The 12801-nt window shown below is 36.2% G+C and overlaps 1 protein-coding gene across 1 annotated transcript in view; it reads left to right on the top strand.

Moving 5' to 3' along the window:
• The window catches only part of LOC120073774 (probable sugar phosphate/phosphate translocator At3g17430), an 11080-nt gene extending 6864 nt beyond the window's left edge, over positions 1–4216 (top strand). The window contains exon 10 of the mRNA XM_039026609.1: positions 3786–4216. Within this exon, the coding sequence (XP_038882537.1) occupies positions 3786–3950 (165 nt within the window). The 3' untranslated portion in view covers positions 3951–4216. The remainder of the gene's footprint in view (positions 1–3785) is intronic.
• The last annotated feature ends 8585 nt before the right edge of the window (positions 4217–12801 follow it).

The following is a 12801-nucleotide window of genomic DNA, read 5'->3' as shown; positions in this document are numbered from 1 at the left end:
CATATGGTTGATAAGGTGGGTTGCAGCGAGGATAGCATCGCCCCACAGATAGGAAGGAAGAGAGGTAGATATCATAAAGGAACGAGCGACCTCAACTAGATGCCTATTTTTCCTCTCGGCTACTCCGTTTTGCTGGGGAGTATAGGCACACGAGCTTTGATGGATAATTCCTTTAGATACCAAGAAGTCCCGAAATGAGTGATTAATGAATTCACGCCCGTTGTCACTCCGTAAAATGACAATTTTTGTGTTGAATTGGGTTTCTATGGTCGCATAAAATTGTTGGAAAATAGAGGACACCTCAGACTTATCGGTCAACAGGAAGACCCAGGTCAATCTGGTGTGATCATCAATAAAGGTGACGAACCACCGTTTGCCTGTAAAGGTAGTGGTTGGTGAGGGACCCCAGACATCACTATGGATAAGACTGAACGGTTTGGATGGCTTGTAGGGTTGAGAGTGAAACGAAACACGACTTTGTTTAGCTCGGATACACACATCGCACTGTAAGGATGATATATTAATATTATGAAATAAATGCAGAAAAAGATACTTCATATATTGAAAATTGGGATGTCCCAGACGGTAATGCCATAACATAAAATCAGTCTCAACAGTAGAGAAATGCAAAGAGATAAAACTAGTCCTATAACCATCCTTAAAGGAAGTTTCATCAGTCAGGAAGTAGAGCCCCCTATCGTGCCGGGCAGTGCCAATCGTCGTCTTCGAGCTCAGATCCTGAAACAAAACAATGTCTGGTGAGGAAACAGTCTGACAGTTCAGGTCCCTTGTAATTTTACTAACAAAAAGTAAATTATTCGAAATTTTAGGAACATGCAACACATCATGCAATATTAAACCATCAAATGGAGAAAGATGTCCTTTCCCTGCAACAGGGGCAAAGGACCCATCTGCGATTCTAATCTTTTCATTGCCGACACTCGGGTGATATGATGTAAAATGATCAGAAGACCCGATCAGATGATCTGTTGCTCCAGAGTCCACAATCCAGGGCCGTTTACCATTAATGCTAATAAAACCAAAAGACTGAGTCGTACCTGAGTGTGCAATTGCACTGACCCCAACAACACTTAAGTTACTCTGACTGTCAGCTTGAGGCGAAGTCGAGGTCTTGTCAATTGCCGAATCGCTGACCAGAGCCCGTCCAAGACCAACCTTGTCCTTTGACTGACGTCGTTTGTAATTTGGAGGTTCTCCATGAAGCTTCCAACACTGGTCTTTCGTGTGCCATGGTTTTTTGCAATGCTCACAGACAGGTGGAGGTTTCTTGTCACTGTCTGACCCAGATGACTTGGTGGCAAAAGCAGCAACCTCAGTAGACGTAACTACTGAAATATTCATGGCTCGAGACCTGTCTTCTTCAAGGCATATTTCAGAGCACACCTCCCTCAGTGACGGTGTCGGACGTTGGCCCAGGATCCTGCTGCGAACACCATCAAATTTCGGATTTAACCCAGCCAAAAAATCATACACTCGATCAACTTCCTCAAGTTTGGAATACTACGTCCTATCATGTGTACATCTCCAGATAATCTCACGAAATAAGTCCATTTCTTGCCATAACAAGGACAATTTGTTGAAGTATGACGTGACGTCCATAGCTTCTTGTTTACATTCATGGACTTGTTTGCATAAGGTATAAAGGCGGGATGNTTTACCATTAATGCTAATAAAGCCAAAAGACTGAGTCGTACTTGAGTGTGCAATTGCACTGACCCCAACAACACTTAAGTTACTCTGACTGTCAGCTTGAGGCGGAGTCAAGGTCTTGTCATTAGCCAAATCGCTGACCAGAGCCCGTCCAGGACCAGCCTTGTACTTTGACTGACGTCGTTTGTAATCTGGAGGTTTGCCATGAAACTTCCAACACTGGTCTTTCGTGTGCCATGGTTTTTTGCAATGCTCACAGATAGGTGGAGGTTTCTTGTCACTGTCTGATCCAGATGACTTGGTGACAAAAGCAACAGCCTTAATAGACGTAATTATTGAAATATTCATGGCCCTAGACCTGTCTTCTTCGAGGTGTATTTAAGAGCTCCCTCAGTGACGGTGTAGGACGTTGGCCTAGGATCCTGTTGCGAACACCATCAAATTTCGGATTTAACCCAGCCAGAACATCATACACTCGATCAACTTCCTCAAATTTGGAATACTGCGTCCCATCATGTGTACATCTCAAGACAATCTCACGACATAAGTCCATTTCTTGCCATAACAAGAACAATTTGTTGAAGTACGTGACGTCCATAGCTCCTTGCTTGCATTCATGGACTTGTTTGCGTAAGGTATAAAGGCGGGATGCATTCTGTTTCTACGAATACAACTGATGTACTGCATCCCAGATATCTTTGGCAGTCGCCGTGTAAAGTAACGGTCTGCCAATTTGGGGTTCCATGCTACTCACCAGAACTGATCGTAGCAATGAATCTTCTGCTCTCCAGATACGTTCGTGGGGACTGTCGGGTTCAGGTTTAGCTATCTCCCCAGTTAGATAGCCAAATTTCTGTCTTCCTTCCAGAGCCATTCGGATGGATTGGGACCAGGAGAAATAATTTTTGTCATTCAACTTTTCTCCAATAATAATTCTTGTAGAGTGTCCTATTAATCCAGATAATAAATTTGTAGCAGGTAAAGAATGGAAAGAGTTTACCGGGTTCTCGGAGTCTATCTGTAAATTGGACGATTCCGGTTGAGCAATTTTTGAGTTTGTACCAAGCACCGACCCAAAATCAACGAGCTGTTGCTGGAGGAAAAGAAATCTGCTTGTAATCTCATCAGAACACGCCTTGGTCAGACCTGCCGGTGAGTTCGCCGGAAAAGCGACCGGACCGGCGTCACTGCAGTCAGAGAGGACCGGGTTATGCGCGAAGGTTGCTGTGACCGGATCTGTCCGCCGAACACCATCTGCACCTGGGAGATCGATGAGTCTGCGGCTGAAGGGTGGCTGGGCATCCCTCAGATCTGGACGCCGATTCTCTTTGGTTGGGGGCAATCTGATCTGTCCGTCGACAGATTGGGTTGTTGTTCCGACGACACTCATTTGTTGAAGAAGGCGAGGTAAAGCGGTCTTTAGATATTGTTGGACAGCTTCCTTAATCGTGTCAGCTATCTCAAAATTGGTCGTCGAAGGAGACTCATCAATGGTGGCTAGGGTTTCGTGGCTTAGGATTTCGTCCCCTTGCTCTGATACCATGATAAAAATAAAAGAATAAAGGAGAAAACACACTAATTTACGTGGAAAACCTTAGGTTAGGGAGAAAAAACCACGATCAAATCTTATTATTTTGTTACACTGAAATACAGAAAGACTCCTCAAATAAATAGACAGATAGGAAGCCCTAGGCCCATAAGAGAATTACAAATAAACCCCTAGGGCAAACCAATCTTTTTTTGACATAAACAAACAACTAGATTGGGAAATAGGTATAATTTACTATTTATGAATATTTCTCTTGGCTAGTATTTAAAGGGTTACTCTTCCATTTCCCTCGATAATTTCAATGGATGCAACCTGTAAGACTAAAACTGTTTGACCCGGAACAATCTGCAAACCTGTCATTTTGATTCCATTCACTTAAGGCTCAGAAATACGAAGTCCTTGTTGAGGTTGATGATCTTGGGGGTCAGAGTTGAAACGAATGCTGAGGAGTGTAACTTTACTTGCTTTCCTTTTTCGTCTTGCTGCGGTAACGACTAATCAGCAGGTTGTTGTTTTGACCAATCTTCCAATATTTTCCTAACTGGAGCTTTGATGCCTAATACAGGACTGGAAGTTAGAGAAGAAGTCGACAGATATATTCACGTCAAATAGCAACGATGGCAATGGTGGAAATGGTCTGTCTGATATGAATCTCGACGAAGAGGCACCTTTACTGTCATCAAGGTTGTCGCATATTGGTCGCCTGCAGTTTGGTAACCACAACCGGTAGTGATATAAATATGAATATGAATCACCAGGAAGGAAAAAGAAAGATAGGCAATTATGAGTCCATTTGATTTTGTGGCAATGCCTTCTTCTACATGGAATAGAGGTGTTGGATTGGGACTTGGAGCCTTGTTATTGGCATATAACAATGAGCTCCTGATTTGAATGTAGTATTTTAGGACAATTCTTTTTATCAAGTCATGTAATTGTATTCTTTGGATGAACCAGAAGCTTTAGGGGCAGTAAGTAAACTTTGCAGTCTTTGATCCATGAATGCTGCGTGCACGTGTGATCTCGATATCTATCGTGGTTGCGTGTGTATAGGATAGATGAGAAATATACTCGAATAGACATGAGTATGATTTTTTATTTTTAAAATTTGGTTAAGATTTTCAAAAAAAATTTTGGAAGTTAGAGAGAGACAAGTTAATATCTAATTAATTATAGTCGAAAAACAAATCAACTGAATGCTCATTAAAAAGAATATCAGTTTTAGCTTTAGTAGGTCCGTGAAATTTAAAAAGTTTAGAAGTTTAGGAATTTAATAAAATGAAAGCTTGGATTTGAAGGGATTACTGATTAATATTTTCAAATAACTACTTTCATATATTTGGTCTCTCTAAAATTTCGTCTGTAATTTTTATCATTCTTATTTCTTCGTTTGGTAATTTTCATCATTCTTATTTCTTCGTTTGGTAATTTTCATCATTCTTATTTCTTCTTTTATGTTTTTATTTTTTCCCCTCTTTTCTTGTTTTTATTATTCTTATACTTAATTTTCTTATTTAGATGTCGGAAAAAAACCCAAATATTAATTCAACATTCATTGCTGATTTTGTTTAAAGAAAAAATACGGCCAAAGAGTGTATTAACATAGGTCGAATTCCTCATTTCCTAATTATACTTTAAAAAGAAAAAGAGAGAAAAAACAAAATATAACAAAATGAGCCATATGTCAGGAGGGTTGAAGAATGAATTTTTCTACCGATTCGGATTGGAACAAAGTACTCAAATCGAATAATTAATTGAAAACTTCTCAAAGGTGACCACTTAACGCTCATTAAAGTCAGTTTCGGCTTAATTTCAATAGATAAAATCACTCATTTATAACTTTCTGAGGTTCAAATTTCAATCTCTTGTTTTAAATTTATTGTACTAAAAAAATCTTTCAAATTATTATTTTTAAAGTTTATTAGTGATTTAAGTTCAACGAATAAAAACGTGTATCCTTAATTTTTATTCATCATATAGATTTTAATCAAAGCATAGTTTGATTAATTGAATCTTCATTATATATACATACAGGGGCTTTTTAAATATAATAAAAGGCCCAAACTATTTACGGTGGATAGAAAAATTTAATAAGAACCTAAAATCAGTGGTATAAAACCAAACCCAAAGAGTAAAATACCGAAAATATCCCTGCCCATACAAAAATTCGCGACCCATTAATGATTAAATCAGACCATCCAAATTCATCTGATATCCACGTCCGTCTTCCATGTTTTCTTCATCAAACAACAAAAGATCTCTGTCTATTGCCCTCTATCTCGTCGGGTTCTACCTCTTGTCCATCTCACGCTGGTGTTGCTTTAAATTCCGAATTTCTTCAACTCTGATACCAAAATTTCTCGAACCAAATTTGCTTCATCTTCATCTTCTCCATTTGTGCTTTCAATTTTTCAAGTTTACAGTCTATCATCATATCCTTTAAGATAATAATCATTCTCTTTTCTTTTCATTTCATTAAGTCTTCTATTTAATCATACTTATTAAACATTATTGAACCTAATTTTGTTTAACTAGATGGTAAGTAAAAAATAGTCAAAGTTGATGGAAGCAAAGACAAAAGAAAGAAAATAATGAAAGTTGAATCATCAATAATCAGAGCAAAAACAAACAAAGCTGAAGAGAAGAAGGTAAACTATCAATAGAACTTTAACATCAATACATACTTGTTGTGCATTATGTCAATTATCTATCTTAAGAACATTAGCAAAAACTTTAACATCAATCCATCTATTATTGATAAATTTAAATTAAGATAGATAGAGATAGAGTTTTATCTCTCTCTATCTTCTATCGTTGTCTATTTGAGATAGACAAAGATAGATTACAATGTCTATCTCAAATAGACAATGATAGACATTGAACACAAATATCTGTTTCTATAGTTTCTATATGGTTTCCACTTTATATTAGTTTAGTTGAGTGGATCTATTCATAACTTTGAATTGAGATAGACGAAGATGAGATAGACAATATTAGAACGTATTTCTTCTCAGATAGACAATGATAGACATCAATGATAAGCAATAATATGTGTTTCTATCGTTTCTATATGATTTGTAATCTATATTTGTTTAGTTGTGTGGATCTATTATGGATACATTTGAATTGAGATAGATAGAGATAGAGCATTATCTCTGTCTGTCTGAGATAGAAAGTTATAGAGTTCTATCTCTGTGAGATAAATAGTGATAGAGGACTATTTCTGTCTACCTCAGATAGACAGTGAGATACACTTCAATGATAAACACTAATATCTATTTACTATATGGTTTGCCCTCTATATTTGTTTAGAGATGAGATAGACAAAGATAGAGTACTATCTCCGTCTATCTCAGATAGACAATTAGACTTCTATGGTAAACATTAATATATGTTTACTATATGGTTTGCTCTCTATATTTGTTTAGAGATGAGATAGACTGTAATAGTACACTGTCTTCGTCTATCTCAAAGATAGAACACTATCTCCGTCTATCTCAAATAGACAGTGGCATAGATAGTGATAGACTACAATGGTAAACATTAATATTTGTTTCTATAGTTTCTATATAGTTTGCACTCTATATTTATTTAATTGCAGTGTTATTATTGACATCTTTGAATTGAGTTAGATAGAGATAGAACACTATCTCTGTCTATATGAGATAGACAGTGATAGAGTTTCATGACTGTCCATGTCAAATAGACAGAGATAGAATACCATCTCTGTCTATCTCAAATAGACAGTGATATATATTGTTAAATATTATTGATAGTTATCTTAATATTTGTCGATGTTATTCAAATTTTACTTTCTAACATATTATTAAATATATCATTTCAACAGGTGGAACATGAATTGATCATGGAAAATGAGAATAGACACTTAAGAGTTACAGTCTACTTTAGTGTAGAGGTCTTAAATTTGATAAGAACAAGTTAGGTGGAAATTTTTTTCCAAAAGTTTTAAATGACCTATTTGGACACTTCCTTAATATTAAAATGGCCAAAATACCCAACCAATTCCTCAACTACTCAATAAGAAGACAATGCTATACAATGAAGCCAATGTCCTTGCATTTAACTTCGATGGCCATATAGCAGAATTTGGGTTGAAGGAATTTTGTTTAGTAATTGAATTGAAAGGCCACAAATTCCCTCAACTAGATTTAGGCCAAAAAAAGTATCTAAACTAAGGAATACTTTTTTTCCCCCCTTTATGATGATCATATAACTAGGAGAGATATAGAGAGAACTTTCAAAGCATTGTGCAAAGAGGAGGAAGAGTCGTTGAAAGTTAAATTAGCCAATCTCTACATCCTAGAAGCTCTTTTAATCCCCAAACAACAACACGACCATGTCAATTTCAAATATTTAGATATTTTGGATGATGAACAAGTTTTCATAGAAAATCCTTGGGGAAGATTGTCTTACAACCTAACCTATCAATTCTTTAAAAGAGCATCATATACTAAGAAAGGATGTTGTCTACCTTCAAGGACTCCCATTAGTATTAGTTTATTGGGCTTTTGAGACAATCCCAAAACTTTCTTATTTAGATGTTGAATTTGGACGGAAACTTAGAATCAAAGGTCCAAGAATCATCACATGGGAGTGCTTGGAGTCAGATGAATGGAGGACTCTAAATGAGAATATTTTTGAAGCAAAAAATGTAAGTAATTTCTTAAATGAGAACATTTTCATTGTCTATCACTTTAAAGATAGACAGTAACAGTGTTTTATCTTTGTTTATCACTGATAGAAATTGATAGACTAATATCACTATCTATAATTGATGTTGCTAGTTTTTTTACTAATAAGTTAACTTTTGTTCATTTGTAGTTTTGCATGATACCACTGCATCTAACAGAAGAAGAATGTCAATCAATTTTCAAATATTTCATAAAAGTTGAGGCAGAAGAGGAGAAAGAGTGGGAAAAAGAGAAGAAGAAAGAGAAACAAACGAACGAAGAAAAGGACAAACAAATTCAAGAAGAAGGAGCAAATAGAATAATGATAGAAATTAGTGAATTAAGAAAATGACAATAGAAAATAGTAGAAGAACAAAAACTTTTGAAACAAGGCCAAAAAGAAATCAAAACAATGTTGAGATCAATTACCCTGAATTGTAGATTTCCATTAGAAAATCTTCCACAACAACAACAGGATGAAGAAGATGTCGAAAAATTAAAGCGCCTTCTCTTAGCCTTCGAATATTGGAAGAAAGTCATGATCTTGATACAATGGTTGATTATGCAACAACATATTTATCTAGGGTAAGTATTTGGTATGTCATATACTATTTTATTTTATTTTATTTTGCATATTTATTAACTAAAATTGCTTTTTCTTGTAGATCCAAGTTGAAAATGAGAGTCAAAGGGAAAGGGAAAGAGAGGTTTGTATGTAAGATAGATAGTGATCGTCCTCTATCACCTTCTAACTTAATATTATATATATATATTTTTTAATTTTCTTACTTTCTTAGATAGAAAAAAAATAGATTCTTAGATAGGAAACAATAATAAATTGTTTTGTTGTAGGAAACTGAGATGCAAACACAACAATTTGAAACAGAAGATGATTTAGATCCGATTCCAACTACAGATTTGGAAACACCTAAAACACAACTGTTGCTTGAGGTTTGATTCTTTTCTTAATCTACTTTTTGTTCAAACAAAAGAGCTAGGGCAATGATAGTCCTCTATAACTTTGTATCTTAGATAGACAATCTCACATAGACTCTGATAGAGGTCTATCATTGTCTATCTAAGATAAAAAGTGATAGTTTTCTATCAGTGTCTATCTGGGATAGACAGAGATAGAATACTATCTCTATTTATCCGAGATAGACAGTGATAATTCTCTATCATTGTCTATTTAATATACACAGTGTTGGGGTGTCCCAATTCTCCTGAAGTCTCGTAGTTTGTAAACAGTTTGTACACATTGTCAATACTAAAATAAATGTTATTTTATTTGCTTTTGCTCATATCCAATAAACTAAGATCCGTGGTTATTTTATGTAAACTTAAGCATGTATGTGAGACATACAAGTGAATCATGCCTTAAGTAATAACCTAAATGGTCTGTAGTATAAGGATAAACAATTGAGTATATCGTCTATGTGATAGACAGCTTCATATCTCCCACTTGTTCGATCGTCTAATCGATCGTAGACCTCCTCTCTTCCTCAAGCCAAGATCATACAGAGCCCATAACTCTTGGATTCTCACACCGAGAATACCAAGGTAACCATTGTGGTGATGTCCTACTCTATTTCGTGAATCGAGTTGGACTCAATTGGGTTCAAGGAGATATTGACTGTTCGTGTTGTTTGGTGAGTTGTTCATGGCGTTCGAGTGTTGCAGTGGACGCATTGAAGACTGATCGAGGGATTCTTGAAGAATGGTTTTTCAAAGGTACGCATACTCCATCCCTTGTATTATCGTATAACACGCTGTAATTTCAATTTATGCATGACTTGTTAGTTTTCGTTTAGACTGTAATTGTTTGTATTCAATCTGAATGGAATATGGAACGACCCCTTCCGCTGCTCATGAAAATCCTTGTTTAAGATTTTCTTCAATTGGTATGAGAGCCAGGTTGTTCTGATATTCCAAATACCATTTCTATATTGAACTTCTTTTACAGTCGTGGTGGGTTTTAAGTTCTCTGCATTGCGTTTAAGAGTTAAATGCATTTGTGGATGTGTTGATGAATGTTTACGGGATGGTCGCTTCTGTTTAAAGTTTTTTTTAAGTTTACAAAGTGTTAATTTGTAAGGGCCCTACGTTTTTTGGCATAATTAACAAGCAATCGAGTTTGTATTCAAAGTGTTTGAAGTTGTTTGAGTCGTTTGTGATGAAGTTTCGAAGCATGGAGATGCAGTTCTCATCGAGGAAGAAGACCAAAGGTTGGTCATATCATGTAGCCTAAGGTAAATGATCGTTGAGATTTGACTAAACGATTGTGTAGAAAAGTTCTGCTTGATCGTGTAGTATTTACTAAATGATAGGGTAAAAAGTTTACTCTATCGTGTAGCGTTGGTTGCTCGATCGCATGGACGCTGGAGGTAAACAATTACATAGAGTATTTGATGCTCATCGTTTAATAAAAGGCACGCACACTAAATGATTGTGTAGTTCAACATGCCTCATCGCATAGTCACTAATTGCATGATCACCCAGTATACAATACCTTACGCTTGCTCAACGATCATTTAGACGATCATGCTTCACCACATCGTTGTCGTTTACTTGATCGTTTAAGGCTTGCGTTGCACAATGTGTGTTGCACGATCGCGTACCTTCATACTTCATTGCATAATCAAAGGTACATGATCGTTGTTAAACGATCGTTTCTGCTCTCATAGCGTAGCTAAGCGATTGAGTAAAGATTTTACTCTATCGTGTAGGCAATCACAAGGATTTGGTACACGATCAAGGAGACGCGATCTTCTTTCTGACGGTTCAAGACCCGGTTCGCCTGTTTGAACCGGTGGACTCATTGCGATTTGTAATAGTTAGCTTTGTTTTTGTGAATTTGAGGCTAATTATCCCAATTCATCAACTTTTATTTAATGTACATGAGATGTATTTTGGTTTATATGTCATAGTGTATGATATATAGATTTAAAACCCACCTTAGGTTATGCATTTTATTCATGCATCATATATTATAAGAGTTATAATATAGTTATTGGCATGATGAAATTACAAGAAAGCATGTGCATGCATCATGAAATATAAGTTATATTTATGCATGTATTAAGCATATTCATGCATCATCTTTATATTATAAGAGTTATAGTATAAGGGTGCATGGAAACATGTGTGCTTGGTTCATTGCTTTGTTATATAAGTGTTATATACTGATAGTAATGAATGAATAATGCATGGATCATGACACTTAGGCTTATTTATAAGAGTTACAAATGCTTTGTATGTGTTGCTTCCCGTTGTGAATGGTTTTGGTTATTTCCGGTCATAAGCGTTATAATGGAAATTAGAACTAAAATCAATAAGAAAGAGTTGCATGTGAACTTAGGTGAACTCATGTTTTAAAAGGGTTTTAAAATTGAATTGAGATAAGCCTAAGTTCATGGCTCTAATGAGATTAGATACCTAAGTTTAATATTTTAAATCGGTTTAATAGGATTAAATTGATCTCCATAAAAGATTAAATTTCTATTAAATCTATCTATAAGGGACCTTTTGTCTAAGGCGGGTTCTGGCTAGGATGAGGTATTTAAGTTGACGGAAACGAAACACTCCTACCTAGGAACATACTTGAAAAGGTGAATTAGATAAGTTTGTTACAAGCATGCGACAGTTGATCAAAGACTTTGTTAAAGAGTTTAATGAATGATGATCAGAAGTTGTTCAACTTTCCAAAGTAACATTACTTTTGGGCAAACCTAAAAAGTCAGTTAAAATCCTTAGCCGTGTTTTTCTAAGTAAACTAAACTCTAGGTTATAAAATACTTTGTGGGAGGAAAATTTTATATGATATGTCAATTCTACTCACGTTTCTCCTTGAATGTTCAAACCGTGAGATTCATGCTTGGCCTCGTGGTACCTTGGGAGAATCCCCCTTTGGATGGTGTTTGCATGAGTCAATATCAAGGTGGATGGAGAGAGTGTTTATAGTAAGTGGGTGAAGGATGTGTGTCAACATGTCCTACGGTCTCCTTCACTGGTTTGTACCGTGAGATCTTCTTGCACTACCTCGTGGTGCCCTAGGACCGTCCCCCTTCAGATGGTTTTGTGCGGTGGGTCAATATCAAGGTGAACTCCAGAAATGGATAGGGTCGCTTTAGTTTTTGCCCCAATCGGATTTTTTTCCTTCAGATTGGTTGCTTGAGGCGGAACTCTAGGATCTAAAATGAAGGCTCACACTTACGGAAAATTGTTAAGCAAGTTAATGATTTCCTGACCAAATCAATGATGGCTAGTCGTTATAGGAATAAGAGTTGTTCTGGTATTAATGACTGGTTGAGAGTATCTCAATTCAAAGGAGGGATACATTGACTACCCTTCGGTGGCTTTTGTCCTAAACCACTGAAGCATCATTGTGAAACTAGATGTCACATGAGGTTCATTTACGTTTTGCTAAACTTATTGGATGTTGTTTTTCAATGAATATTTGCTAAAATATAATGTAGATCAATGTGTTTGTTTTTCAACAACATGAATGGTTTTTCGTTAGTTGCCTCTTTTACTTTGACCGATTACATACCTTGGAAAGAGTCTCTTAAAACATATTTCGTGGTAAACGACCTTGAGTTGGTCATAGTTGAGGAGTATCCTCAAGTCCCGACCCTTGATACACTACGAAGTGTTCGTAATGCATATGAGGTGTGGATGAAGACTAACTCGTTGGACCGACTTTACATTTTGGCTAGCATACTTGATGTTTTAGCCAAAAGGGTTGAGAACATGGTCATTGCATGTAAGATCATGGACTCATTACACACATTGTTTGAATGCCAGTTCTTACTGTTTGAGCAAAAAGGAATGGACGACAAAGAAACTAGTAGTGTCAGTTCCCAAAATAACCTCCAGTCTTTCTTGAATGTCAAG

Source organism: Benincasa hispida, chromosome 3 (genome assembly GCF_009727055.1).
Source record: "Benincasa hispida cultivar B227 chromosome 3, ASM972705v1, whole genome shotgun sequence".
Classification (NCBI taxonomy): Eukaryota; Viridiplantae; Streptophyta; class Magnoliopsida; order Cucurbitales; family Cucurbitaceae; genus Benincasa; species Benincasa hispida.
Note: the sequence above shows the minus strand (reverse complement) of the source record. Positions and strands in the feature narration are given on the sequence as shown.